Here is a 15,320-nt window from a genome sequence, read left to right on the forward strand (position 1 = left end):
TAGCAAGCAGCAGTAAGTTTGGAAATGCTGAAACTAAAGTCTAAATGTATGCAATGAATCGAAAATAGAAATTAATTGTTGGTAACTGAATAGTCTGAGCCAGTCCAGAAGCACAGTGCTTCACCATTCATCCTCAACATACCTACTCGTGTTTAATCTCCATCAAAAGCATTCAACTTAACTATCCAGTTCCTCCTATAGACTGCATTCCTAACCAAGATTTATTTACTACTCTTTGCTGCATAGCTTTGTGTGTTACATTGGTTCATACTGCTCAAGAACTGAAATAAAAAGATTAAAAGAACTGAACAGTTTTAGTAAACACCACTTAAGTAGCTGAGGCAGCTGTCCAAGCTGGTGACATGAAAGGCTTCATGCTTTTGTTATATTTAAAATACTTATTTAAAATACCCAACTTAACTGGTCCTTTTACAGACTAATGCTATTGCATTAAATGATGCACTGTAGGTAAATAGCATAGATGAAGATTTTTCAGCATCACATACATTGAACATACGTATGACTAATTGTACACAAGATACTTCCACATTATAAACTAAGTTACCGCGCATCTTGTTTTATTAGCACAGGAGCATAACTACCAATAGAATCTATCCTCTGTCAGCTGTGTTAGCTGCCACCTCAAAGAACTGGCTGACAGAGGGACTCACCTTTAATCACTGCATTTGAACACCTCTTAATTACTGCATTTGATTGTTATCTAAGCAACAGAGATGGGTGTCCATTTACAACCCAAGCACTCTCCAGTATATTAAATTCTTAATATAACTCCTTGCCTTAAGATAAGGCTGAAAGATCTTACCATATTTGCCAAGACGTATGTTGGATTTCAAGGTTCATCTGGTCTACCTAGTTTCTCAAGTGTGCCTGTAGATTCCACCCTTTTGAGATCAACACAGTAAACTGGAATATTAAAAGAAAAAATGCTGTAGGAAACTAAAATCAGATTGTAGCCGAGTTGGGGTAATACGCTCAGTCAGATACAACTAGCTGGGTCTGGTTTAAGTTCAGTACCAGCACAGAATTCCTACATACAAAGTACGTATTAGAACTTATCTCCATGATCAAAGAACCGCTTAATTGGCAGGCTGGTATGAAGATTAATCCTCAGTATGGGACAGCTTGAGAACTGCGTACCCATATGGCTTTAGTTACTTCTGTGTGTACAGGGGAAGAATAGTAATGTTCTGAAGCACAAAGGTTTGTACAAACCTGAGCATAGCACATTTCTACAAATGCTTCAAGGAAAACACCTGAGCAGCAACAGCACATTTCAGATACTGGATCATTCTTACAGTATCAATGCCAAATATGAGCTAAAACAGTCATTAGAAACAACTCAAACAAAGGAAATCATGCAATTATATACTGATAAATGACAGTTATGAAAACTGAAGAAACAGGCCATTCCCTTGTTTATAACCACTTAAATTTTATTTTACAGTATATTTGTGACATTTTATGTTACTATAACCAAAGATCAGGGTTGTTTACAAATATAATGGCTGCCATTTGATGTAAACAATTAGAAAGTCTCTAAATATTAAAATTTTACATAATGATTTTGTTCTATTAAATTTAATTACTCTTTGTGCCATCAGTTATTAGTGGAGAGGAACTAATTTAAGCAAAAATAGTTTTCAGAAATTAGATGTAGAAACTGAGAAGCCTGAATAAGATTTCAAAAGACTACTCCCCTAATCACTGTAAAAAGGAAGAAAGCAAATTCTTTCACTGAAGTTGCCATGAAGAGTCAAAATCTGCTTTTATTAAGGCTTCTTTACATATTATTGAATCCCATCATGCCTTTCATATTTCCAGCAGCACCTTGTTGGAATTGTCTCATCATTGACTGCAGTCCTGCCATGCCACCTGCAGAAGGTAAGTGAGAACACAGATGTGTTAATTAACTCTGAAGCACAGCTATCTTGCTTGGGGCCTTATCACAGTGAACACACTATTTCAATAACACACAAATGCAAATGCCCAAGACTGAAGCTAGGTTTCAGTGGCTACTGAAAAGGGACAATTGAGTAATTACAGGAAGGTCTGCAAAACATCAGGCTTGAAGTAGGTTTTAAGATGACCTGTGTATGAAGATCTAGACAAAAGAAAAAACCTTGAAGTAGTGACCATTATCAATTAGTAAAGTTCCAGAATGGAGTCTTTAAATAAAGATACTCCTGTCAAATTGAGGCATTTGAGGCAAAGACTACAAAAGAAGGGAAGTTTAGGAATAGATGTGCTTTAGCACAGTCATGCTTACAGTCACCACTTTACTACTTCGGACACCCCTCCAACTGATCATTTTGAGAGCCAAATCCCAGTGAAGAGACTAGATTAAGCACTGGTAAGTGCAAAGCATTCATAACATATGGACTAAGCTTTATGATTTTTGTCAGGAAACCTAGAAATACTTTGTACTGATATTAAATGCATGCTTTGTCATATCACCTTCCTCACTGCTATATTTCAAATGCTCCACTGTAATTGGTAGTCCTCTACTGAAGCTGTAAAAGCCAACACATACCCATATGATGAAGAACTCTTGGATCCATCATCTTTGCCATCTGTTGATTCAGTTTGGCCAGCTGAGATGGATTTACATTCTTCGACATATCACCACCTAAAAAAAAATTACAAAAGAAGCAATTGTAAGCAAGTGGATTAACATATGGGGCTAAAAATAAATCAGACTTCTACCTCCTAATTTTAGATTGAAATCCATTTGAATCCATGATCAAAAGTTACTGTATCAGGCACTCTAAAAATATTTTAATGATCAACAGTCCCTGCACCCCACATAACAGACTGAAGTGTCAGTAGTGTAGCAGTAATGAAGTCTACATTGATGAAGCCAAAATACAGTAATTTTCACCACTGTTGTACATTAGTGTCGTGAAGAACAACGCAGCTCTCACCAGTTACATAAAAGAACTTTCAAACACCAGGAAAATAAGCAAACTACAGCTCATTTTGTCCTCTCTCAACACCCGATTGACATTTTCACATTACCTCTGTGTTCACACATCACATAACCTCCCCACTGAGTTACTAAGTGTTGTTTGGGGTTTTTGTTTGTTTGCTTTAGGTTGTTGTTTTTTGGTTTGTTTTTTTTTTTACCTTTGAAAAGCCCTTTGATGCCTCCCATCTTTTTCACCATCTGTGCAAACTTAGTATATTGAGTCAACAGCTCTTGAACATCTCTGGTAGAAACACCTGAACCTCTTGCTACTCTTTGGATTCTTCCTGGCTGCTTACTGAAAACTTTGGCACCATCTGTACTGTCAAGTTCTGCAATTACAGTGTCAGAAAGAGAAATCCATTCAGTTACTGGCATTAAAATCTACTACAGCTGGTAGCAAACTTGTTCTCATTATTGTTGAGAACTGAAGTTTTGAGCCAGGGATCAAAAACCTTCGTTTAGAAATGACAATGCAGAATTTAACATAAATAATTGAGAAGTAATATTCTAAGGAGTAGTATAAAAACATTGTCATGTTTGTATGTTAATCACCACAGCAGCAAAAGTCACATGAATAAATTACGCTTTCAGCATACTTGGTCTTAAAACATATTAAGGGTTTTAGGACAAAGTTAAGAGCATACTCCTGCAAGAGTTATAAATGGATTAGGAACACCACCTTGAATTCCAGAGACGAGGCTATGTTACCAAGTAAATTTGAGGGTGTGTAGGAAAAAACACAGCAACGACAGATTAAAGATGAATGTAGCGTTTTAATTTGCAAGTGTAGCATTAATAATTCAAGAAGCACAGCTACAGGATGAAAAATAAAAGTACATTCATTTCCATTACCCTACAATAATCTCCAAATGCTTCAAAATCCCACTTATTCTACACAGATAAAGCAGCAATAGGCAATTGTCAAGGTATCTCTAAATATTTAGACTTATTCAGAAAGTTGAGACATGTACTCTTCGCCATTTCTAAGAGTGATAAATGCTCTTTGTCATTTTCTGTCACTGTAGATGCTGCCTTATGTCCAACTTGTTTCCAAAAAGATCTCTGTAAATAAGCTTACTCAACAATGGAGAGGAAAAAAAATAATAATAGTGGGTGAAGTTTGTTTTACCTTGGTCATTCATACTGTCCATTATAGTCATCAGTTTCTTTAGCCTTGCCATTGATTCCTGTTCATTTCCTTTACTCATAAAGTCAGTTCCAAAACCAGGGATCATACCCTTGTTTTAAAAATGGAAAACAAATACTGTGTCAGAAGAGGCAGAACTGATTTCAATTAAGCAGCCAGAAATATGGACAGCAAGCTTTAGTTCAGTAGTTATGTATCGCAGTAAGCAAGTAATTTCATATTTCTGAAAAAGCACAGACTCAACATTAGTTTCAATTAAGAGTTTTAAGTTTACAGCAAAGTTTGTCAAATAGAAATGAAAATCTGATAAAAATATTTTGGGGATAACTAACCAAGATCTGACTGAACGGTCCCATTTTCATGATGTTTTGGAATTGTTCATACATATCTCTTAACGTAAATTGACCTGAAGAGCAACAACAAAAAAAAAGGATTAGCAGAAGTCACACTAGCATTTTGGCCTTGCTGTCTTTTCTCAGTTATTCTTTATATTCACAAGGTAAATACTATACACTGCACAGGTAAGTCAACCTCTTCACTATTACCATGGCTAAACCGTTTTAGATGGTACATGCTTAAGCATTAAACTAATTATTCTGCGGTCTGACACACTTATCACTCAAAAATCAACACAACTATGTACATGAAACAAACTACTTATCTACAGATTAATTCAATGGTCTACATCTCTGAGACAACTTGTCATTATTAGGTTACGCTAATAACCCACAATTCAGTTCTTGGGAATAACATACCATGTTTGAGCTTTTCTATGAGTGCTTCATTATCATCCAACTTTAACTCGTTTACTTTATCTATCAATCCTTCAATATCACCCATACCTGGAAAAGAAACAACCCAGCTATGAAGTTAGCATTAAAAGAAAGTGACACTTCAACTTCTATTATCCAATTCAAAGTAAGTACAGCTGTACATAGTACATACCTAGAAGTTTGCTGATGAAAGGCTGTGTTTTAAAGGGCTCAAAGTCATCTATGTGTTCACCAGTTCCAATAAAAATAATAGGACTCTTTGTGGCAGCAACTCTGCAGTAAAATGAATTTTATGAAATGGCCTCTCAAAAACCACCCCATCTTTTGTACCACCCATTAACACAATCAGCTAGGCATCAACACAGTGCATCCTCTCTCCTCAACTGTTCATCCTACAAAAATATCCAGCATTAGGATAGGTAGCTGGGAGAAGCTGACAAGATATTTCTCTAGTTTGTACTCTGTAAAATACAAACTCTACTTTGAAAAATATCCACAGATATATTCTCCATTTTATCCTAGTGCTCTCCTCGCTAGCATTGCAAGGACAGATGAGACAGACATTGATTACATTTTCTTCAAGGTACCTCCTGCAACAGACAGCAATCTTGTTTCCAACTCACGAAAAAAAACTTAGACATAAGAAAACTTTTTCACCGATCAGTTATTGGCACTAGCTTTTACATTAATTCAGCTTCCAGTCTACAGACTGTATAGAAGAAACACAGCAGACTTCACACATACAAGCACATGACAACTGGAACAAGCTTTTGGAGTTTTTCTTGGGGTTTTTTTGCCATAAATAACAGCAAAATAGGTATGACAGTTCATGAACTCTAATACTTAAGATCAAAGTCAGATAGCAGTTTAGTAAGTCATCAACTTGACTGTTTTGACAAATCATCTCAGCTGCATACAAGCTGTATCACTGAAGCACAGCTGATGATTAGTCTGACATGCCATTGTATAAGGCTGAAGATAAAACGTTAACATTTTCTACTCAATTGAATTTGTCAAGATACAGCACAGGGAAATCCAACAAGAATGTTATTCAGTAAAGTATGAATGAATACTAATTTTTTATCAAGTTGCTGGACACTGGCAATCCAGAAGTTTGATTTGCATAACAGTTTTAAGGCCATTACATAAGACTAGCTAGAGTTTTTCCCCTTCCGGAAAGGGGAAGTACATCAGAAGATCTGATACTGACTGATGTTAAACAGTCCATGGTGATGCTATCCACCAGAAGTAGGATAAGAACATAACTGCTCCTTACTTAAGATTCCATGCAGTGTGACAGTGACACTTTCATAGGCACGCTTTTTTGAGACACTAACATATTTCATGGTTGTCCATGCATGGCCAGGTGCTGGACACACCTGTAACACAGTACTTACGCACTAAGAGCTCCACCTCCTTTTGCATGTCCATCAAGCTTAGTAACAATAACAGAAGCTACATCTACTTTATCTTTGAAAGCTTTAGCTTGAGCTTCACAAGCTTGGCCAATGGAAGCATCCATCACATAAACAATGTTATCTGGTTGCTAGGAGAAATAAGAGATTCATAAAGTAATTATTTCCTTCTTGCTTAGACAGTGTTCATGTGTTATGTTTAATAGCAGAACTAACTGCAATAAGAGCATGTAAGGGCTGTGCAGTTTAAAACAAAAGGACAACTGTTCTACAAACAGTATTGTCTTAACAACCATTTGAAAACTGATGCTGCACTACTATGACTAATCTACAGCACAAAATACTACAATTTTATAGGTTTACAGTGATTACTTATGTTTTGAGTGATTTTAGCTGGTATCTGAGCCAATAAGCTAATTAGGATCTATGAGCAATTAATGGCTAACAAAGTCTTCCCTTGGCTTTTACATTAAAAGCTTTAGGAAATCCATTCCTCTGAAAACAAGTTAGCTATTAGAAACAGTTGTGTGGGAACTATCATATTGTCATGCAAGACCACAGAATCAAACAGTCAGATTTTGAAAACCCATACAAGAAACACCAGCTTCATTTACATATCAAAGCTGTTGAAAGTTATCCAATCATCTTCTTTGTTTCAGAGAAATTATTTGTGACTATCACAGAAAATTCAGTACATATAGCTACAGGAAACCAGATCAGACTGGTTCTTTTATCTAGTTTTTCAATATAGAAAGATCCTGAAAAGGAAAAGTGAAAGCAGGAATGGCAGTCTAGTTACATGCAAGCATCTTCTTGACTTAAAGATAGAAGAATTAAAACTATCAAGCACTGATCATCCAGCCCTGGTTTAACCACACAGAACACCGGGAGATAAACATAAATTAATTGTATTCAAATTACTATAACAGAAGTTATTGTATTTCTTGAAACTACTCACTATGGCATTAGCAACTTGTAACATCTCTTCAAACAAAGAATCCTCCTGTTTGTGACGTCCACTTGTATCAACAATGATTATTTCAAAGTTTTCATTTTTAAATTTCTCAACACCTTCTGAGGCAATAATTACAGGATCCATTTCTGTATAACTGATCACAAAGAAAAACAAAGAAAACAACAAGAACAATAAACAACAACAAATCAGCAAAGAGTTACCAAAGAAACTAATTCAAACTTTCATCACCTGACTATAAACTGGTTAATGATCTGGATTTCAAGAGTGACTTTCTCTGATGTCAAGCAAAAAAATTGATTTAAAACATGTCTAAGTCATTTGCCCTTACTATTCAGTAACGTGAAGCACAAAGGACTGCCTGTCTCCCCTGCTGAAAACCGCACTAAACAACCCTTCTCTAGCCCTTCTCTGAAATAAGATTTAACTGAGCACCTAGACAGTACATTTCCAATGAAGCTTAAGGAAAACTTACTTCTTGCTTTATAAAAGCTATTTTAGGTTCACTGCTTGACAATAAAAATTAAAGTTCCAAAAAACATTCCCTTTGATCTGTAACAGTACTTTCTGAAAATCTGTCCAGTAAAGACCTATAAACTGCCACTCACTGAGAGAGCATTCAACGGAATCACCCCCAGATGCCTGATCTCTTAAGCTATCCTTACCTTCTACTACTGGCAGACAGCACACTGGATTAAGCAGAATTTTCACCTGATCAGAGCAAATATTATAAAAATCTAAGTAATTACACAACACTGAATGGAGCCTAGTGAGAGATGTTCAGTAAAGAACAATACATCATTGGAATTGAATTGTTCTCTGAACTGATTCTGAAAGATGCTTACCTCCCATAAAAGGGAATTCTTGCTTTTGTGGCATTCTGTTTTAACTGGTCAAAAGCACCTGTAAGACAGGTATAGTCAAGGGGCTGTTAAAAAAAAATAAATCTGGAAGTATTAAAGAACCACATCATTAAAGACTATTACCTGCTCTGTATGTGTCTGCACATATCAAACATGTCTTCCAACCTTTCCTCTGATAGAAGTATGCTAACTGTGAAAAGAAATCCAAAACAAGTAGTTACACTAAAATCCCATAAAAAAGCATGACACTGTATAACAACTTATATGCCACTGAAGTACAGACTCAAAAAAAACCCCAGAACCTCAAGCCAGCTATATATATATATATATATAGAGAGAGAGAGAGAGAGAGAGAGAGATAGATCTCTATAACTGAGACTACTTAGTAACACTGTACAAGTATCCAATGTTAGCATCTCTGTTGCTTAGAAAAGTATGTTACACAAATCATTATTAAAGGCAAGACGGAAACAACTACTTGCCTCTGCTCCTGATTCCAGTTTCCTGAGCTAGGAATGACTACAAATAATTCCAGTTCCCATTTTACTAACTCCTGGATTCTGCTTACTGTTAATACTGGAGATAAAACTAGCTTTTAGAAACTACCTCTTGTAGTAGTTATTCTCATACTAAAGCTAAAACATAGCACTGTACCAGCTACTAGGAATAAAATTAACTCTCTCCCAGTCAAAACCAGGACACTACCCAAAGCAGTGAGTACTTCAATATTAAGTACTGTAATGGCTACAACTTGTGCAGCTCTTTGTTTCTGTACTTCCAGAGGAGCAAAGATATTTCCATTTCAGGGACATGTTTTAAAGGATTGAATGGAATCCTTACTTTCTTGTAAAAGTCAGCTTCATTGGTACAATGTACAGTCACAGAATATTTGGTTGACCAAAGACAGACTTCCAAAACACAGTTTGCCTACAGAAGCACTAGAAGAGACTTATAAAATCAGAATAGTGGTATATTTGGAATAGACTTTGTGTGAATCTCAGAAGTAGATGACTGAAAAAAGCAACAATGATGCATCTTTTTCCACAGGGTATTTTTTTCCTCCCAACAACTATCATAAACAAGTTAAACACTGAATCAGAGCATTCTTTTTTTAGCCTTAAAAAAAACCAAATCTGAATCTTCTCAATGAGTTTGGGGCTGGAAGAGGTTTCACATCACCCACTCATACTTAACTGAGATATCTAACACAGATGCCAGCTCCCACTGGTCTCCCTAAACAGGTAATTGAATGAGATCAGTTCCATTCATAATACCAGTCTTAAACCCAGAAAGAATGGAATTTCTTGTCCATAAACAGTACTGTTTCATCAAGAGTTTAGTTAAAAAAATCTTGAAGGAAGTTCTACAAACCATAAATTGCCCCACAAGAATATTACTTTGGACATTCTTCTCATCTCAGAAGAAGATGCAAAAATATCTTTACACTTTAATCCTACTAACAGAAAGAGCACTGATCACAAGCGAATCATACCAAAGCAGTCCAATGACTACCACCTTCCCCAAGAAATAAAAAACATTAAAAAAAGACATGCAAACAGATTCACAGTGCCAGTTACCTTTGAACAGGTTGTTGTTTTACCACTTCCTTGCAAACCAACAAACATTATAATATTCTGTTTTCCTTTGGTAGGTGTCCACGCTTTGACTCCAGGATCTACAAGCTAAAGAATAATGTATATTGCAGAACTGAACTTCAGAAGCACAGAACAGTGTCACAATCATGCTAGGTGCCTGGTTTTATATTCAGTGCAGCAAACCAACTTATGCATAGTCTAGTCTTATTTTGGCTTAGATGCTTGCTGATTTACAGTGACAAGCAACAGTCTGTGCAAGCTACCTAAAAATACATAGTGTTATGCATAATAATTCTGTAACAGTAACAGTGTTATTCTTAATACCAAGTACCAAAGTCAGGGTGGCCTGTATACATGGCACAAGTATAACAGACAACACAGAAACATGACCTCAACCCCACCATCACTGCTCAAGATGGACCTCTTCTGGTGAAAATCCTACAGTAAAGAAGACTTCTTAGGGTTACTGCCTCACTTCTTAAAAAGTAAAAGGTACATACATTCCAGAGAACTATCATATGGGTGGGCACAGACTACAGGAGAACAAAAGACTATATTGTTAACTGGAAAAATGAAAGAATACTGATACCCAGGTACTGATTTGACCCAGCAGGCAGATTAAAGAAAAATGCTGCCATGACTGCTGGGTTGTTAATTAACACTTTTTCAAAGGATTATAAGTAGTTTGAGCAAACGTTTATTAGGGTAGCAAAGGTGTGTTTCTGGGACAACCAAAGATATTCCAGAAGCTAACAGTACTTTACCCTTATTTTGTATTTAAATTTCAACCGAAGATTAAGAACAGCTGAACTTGAAGCTAAAATTGAAGTTAGTCAGATTGATGCCCAGGAAGTAGCTTCAATCAGAAGAATATTACTGTTTGCAATAGTAAGAAGCCTTACATCAAGAAACCTAACTGCAGGTTCCACACAACCACCTTAACGCTTGGCCTGCTACTGTACTGATTCTACAGCCTAGACTGTACAAGAAAAGTGACATAATACATTTTTGAAGTCCTACCTTAACAAGTTCCTTAAACACAGCATGCTGAATCATTTTTCTTTTGTTAAGGCCAGATGCCATTTCTTCCAGATCAATCGCAGACCTGAGTTTAGGAAAACCACGAAACACTAGCATAACTTACAGCATCACTTTAACCTTGGCATAAATGCAATCTTTGCAACTGGAACAGCACTCTGATTTGCCTTGAGTTTTCAGACAGGACGTATTTAAGAAGACATGCACTTGAGACATTACTTTTATATGCAGGACAAAAACAGGTTTCTAGAATACTTGGATCTTTCAGACTTGCATCTACTTGAATTACACATCTGATAACAGCCAAGTAACAGTACTGGTCTTATACAGATCTACTTACATCCAGCACAAAACATGTGAAAACGAGGTGTCTAGGAAGTAACAAAGAACTTGTTTATCATACCATTCAAATGATAACAGGAACATTATTTTGAAACAAGCCTAACAACAATAACTGGCTAAACTTCATGAAGATTCCTTGAAGGAAACTGGCTAGACATTTAGTTTAAACTGTATTTTCCTGTTAAAGATAAAACGTGTGTGTTTAAGAAAACCATATAAAGTTAGAAGTTATTATTCTGTAACCTTGAATTACAACTTTTACAAACATCAGAAGTTTAAACATTTTGATTAGTTTACTTACTTGACATTTTCTCTGAGTTGCTTCACAAGTTTAATATTAACATCAGCTTCCAGTAGTGCTGTACATACTTCTTTTAACATAGCATTTAAAACCTTTAAAGTATAAAAGAAAAATGGTTTTACAACACACAGTATTAGTCCAAAATAAGATGTGAAAGTATTTACCGTATAACCAAGGCTTTTATAAATTAAATGCATGCAGTCCTATCATACTGACTGCCACAAAGAAAAGTCTATGCATTTGTTCCTATGCAAATTCAATTTAAACTTGAAAGGGTAATATGGGAAAAGAAGGGTCCTCAATTTGTAATATGCACACTATAACAAAGTACCAAAGAACACTTCCTATTGCATTTAGCACAACAGCAGCTTGCATGATATCAAGTCTTCCTAAACTTCCCTAGAGGTACTCCTTAGAGTCAAGTGTAACAAAAAGCTATAAAAAGAATCTCTTAACACAATCTGTAAAAGTACCCCTTAAAGCAAAAATGGACATACTGTCATCTGCATTCTCAGAAACTGGACTGCTGCTCTGGGGTGTATCTTTTAGGCAAGTAAGTGCCTCAGTTAGGACCCCAATTTAGTGGTTTTCAATGTGAAAAGCCATGATCAGAAAGACTTTTTTCTGAAAGTAACACCTGCATAAATGGTTTCATTTGCACAGCTTGAGCTCTTGCAGGAGAAAAGTTTCTACTGCTGAAAACAAAAACCAAAATCGGGCTATGTTAGATTCAGTTAAGGATTTGTTGTCTCCCAGCTTGAGATTTTTTAAAAATCTTTCTTCTGTGCACAAGTTCCAACCCTATAACCCTTGATAAGCTTACTTTTTAGCTACTTTAAGCCACCTGTCTGCCTACCCAAAAAGAGTTTCTAACAATTTATTTACTCAGAGGCCATTCTAAACCATCACACCAATTAGCTTCCACCTTGCTTTTCAGTCCATATAACAGAAAATACTTATTTATAATTTCAAACCCTAAATTTAAAAGAAGAAAAAAACCCACCAAAACCCCAACAAAAAACAAAACAAAAGAACAGACTATTCCAAGACAGCCTCCTCAGTCACATACTGTATTGGCTTGAATATAAAGACAGCAAAAAAACATAATCCTCACATTTAAGACAGCAAAGTTCACACTGAAAGCTATTTGCTCTTTTCACACTTCAGCTGCTTGCAGCCATCTCCACAGTTCAGCTGCACACACATATAAATAAGAGCACTCTATATAGTCTCACAGCCTATCTTCCACCCAACCTTAGGCACATTTTGCCTCCTTTAGTGTTAGTTCCTCAGAACGCTAATCTCCCTTAGTACAGCTACCATGCCCAAGGACCCTTTGACCACAGGACGCACTGTACCTGAGGTGATTATGTATGTCTATATCTGGTTCTAAGTTTCGGCAGTAGTATCAGGGGGTTAAAACCTCTGGCTAAAACTTCTACCCGAGAGAAAAGAGCCTCAAGATAACATCAACCTACTTCAAGCTTCTCATAAGCCTTTGAGAACTTCTCAGAACTTTGCTTTCTAAGTGTTAGTGCCAGCACACATGCATACTACATACCTCTTCATTGATAATCGTAGCATTGCTCAGTGAGCGTAATGCTGAAGTTATTTTTCTTCCAAGATCTGCTAGAACCATTTTGGCAGCTTCAAGTACAACTTAGAAGAACCTGAAAAACAATTAAAAATTAAATTTAAACCTAGTTGAAGCTATGCCTTCACAAAGTAATTATTCCAGTATCTTTTGGGTTAAGAAACCTGCTTTCTACTCTAGAAAGCACACAAGTTTTTCTTTTTTAAAGTTATTTTTAAGAAATACTGGCCTGAAGCTAATTTTAGGCTATCCTGATGGCCTACTTGAAAATAGAAACTCCACACTGCCATTAGGAAGCATTTAACTGTCTGGAGTATTTGTGCATCGAGTTCACTATGAAGAAAACAGTCCAGTCAGAGTTCCAGAAAGAGTGCTAACTGCTTTTTATCTTATCAGCAATATGCTACAGGACAGAATAAAACCAACCAGAATAGCCTAAAAGCTCTGCATCCTACAAAATATTTTGCTAGCAAAATTGAACATTAACTGTTGGTTCTACTTTATTTACCTTACATTAAATCAAACTGAATTTCCCATTCTAGTAACTCCTCAAATATACTTCAATTTTAATAAGTAAAATTCACATTGTATTTTTTAAATGTTTGGGGGGAGGGGCAAGGTTGTTGTTTTGTTTGTTTAAACAAGGCTATTTTTGCTTACTACAGACACAAATTTACATATAAATCTAAAGCATACCACAACTTGTACTTAAGAAACCACAAAGAGTTAATTTCTGAAGGGTATGCATAGCTTAGTCAACATGCTAAGCCACTCTACCTCTTATACAAGGTGGCAAGTTATTCAGGAGAGCACATGGCAGGAACAGCAACCTAGAATTGTGAAAAGGGCAAACCAAGATTTGTCTAACAAGCACAAAAAGTTGCAACATCATTGTTACTGCTGAAATAGAGAACTTCAGACACTTCTTGTTTATTTTCCAATTTCACAGGGTTTTTTCTTCATACCCAACTCAAACTACTCCCTTTCCGAGAGCTGAATTCAAAACCACACATCTGAATTCCTCCATCCCGAACGGAAGGCAAACTTGCCAATGATGAGAGCCTTTCTAAGCAAAGTAGCTAAGAGTTTTTCAGATTCTGGTGAATTTTCCCCTTCCCTCTTCAAATGACTAGAGGACTAAGTATACAAGAGAGGTTGGTCTATTTAGTAAAATTAAGAATACATCATTAACTACACGTATATTTTATTTGAGAGTGTTTCAACCTAGGTAAAATAAAAAGAAGCCCATTATACACACACATCAAGATTTACCAGCTGCACAGACCCCAAGAAGCAAAGCTTATGATATGCTTATAAATAAGTATAAAGATATATTCCAAAGTATATAAAACAAATCACACACATAAGCCAACCTCCTGACTGCTTTGCCTAATTGAGAGTTAATATTGTTATGAAGTTGGCAGTTTAAGAAAAAAACCCAAGAAACACAACCGCCAGTCCAACCCCTCTGATATTGAGGCCACAACCCAGAACAAAACCTCCAGAAGGTTCAAGATAAATACATTCAAAGTACAGGCCTCATGTGTAGCTAATGATGCAAATAAATATATGTACAGATTTTAGATTAAATGTACATTATAGGAACAGGCAATTCCAAAGTGACATCTTGACATTTCATTTAAGAATTTGTCTATGCTTCCTAAGAAACTCTGTAAAATATTTGCAGATCAGTATGCTAACAGATATGGATATCCAGCTTCTTCCTTTGCTGGAAGAGGATTTCTACATGACATCTGAGGCAGGAAAACTCCAAGTTTTCCTTAGAAAACACATAAGTCACATTCTTGCAAAATAGTTCTGAAAAAGCATTATCGTCAATATGATCTACTAAAGGGTACCAGGAAAGCGGATGTTCAAAATGTTTTTCAAGCTTGTTCCCCAGGAAAATCACAGTAATTGTAAAAAAAACCCTCCAAACAAAGAAATAATAAAACCTTTAAAAACAGTATTCCATCTCAGAAAGATCTGAGCTGCTAAAACTGCAGCCATGGACAACACTTAACTAGAACACTTGGATAGAAGAGCTTAGAAATTTGATACCATCACCATAATACAGCAGCCAGGTGAACACTCAATATTTAAAACTAGTTTCAAGAGCTCTATGGGTCTCCAAATACAAAAAATTAATTATGTCCTAATAAACAAATGTTTAACACCAAAAGCTTCTTCCAACAGCCTTACAGTACAAATAATACAAACAGTATACTAAGGGAAGAATTTAAACATTTTACTATCAGCTCTAGCACATTAAGGATTTATAAGCCATCAGAAT

The 15,320-nt window shown here is 36.0% G+C and overlaps 1 protein-coding gene across 2 annotated transcripts; it reads right to left on the reverse strand.

The window, feature by feature from the left end:
* Window positions 1-1,433: 1,433 nt before the first annotated feature.
* SRP54 (signal recognition particle 54) lies at window positions 1,434-13,109 on the reverse strand. Of its 2 annotated transcripts, XM_061367588.1 has the most exons (15): window positions 12,995-13,109; window positions 11,434-11,525; window positions 10,773-10,857; window positions 9,735-9,839; window positions 8,281-8,347; window positions 8,140-8,197; window positions 7,280-7,430; window positions 6,304-6,452; window positions 5,079-5,179; window positions 4,889-4,975; window positions 4,466-4,539; window positions 4,116-4,224; window positions 3,145-3,315; window positions 2,552-2,647; window positions 1,434-1,893 (listed from the first exon to the last, which is right to left on the reverse strand). In XM_061367588.1, exons 1-15 carry the CDS (start codon window positions 13,070-13,072, stop codon window positions 1,802-1,804), a joined length of 1,515 nt encoding a protein of 504 aa, XP_061223572.1. In that variant the 5' UTR covers window positions 13,073-13,109; the 3' UTR covers window positions 1,434-1,801. The 2 variants fall into 2 exon arrangements, with proteins under 2 accessions (XP_061223572.1, XP_061223573.1); XM_061367589.1 differs by lacking the exon at window positions 3,145-3,315.
* Window positions 13,110-15,320: the final 2,211 nt, after the last annotated feature.

The sequence above is a fragment of the Neopsephotus bourkii genome, unplaced genomic scaffold (genome assembly GCF_033783945.1).
Source record: "Neopsephotus bourkii isolate Nb327-2 ecotype Australia unplaced genomic scaffold, CSIRO-AGI_Nbou_v1 NB_1388, whole genome shotgun sequence".
Classification (NCBI taxonomy): domain Eukaryota; kingdom Metazoa; phylum Chordata; class Aves; order Psittaciformes; family Psittacidae; genus Neopsephotus; species Neopsephotus bourkii.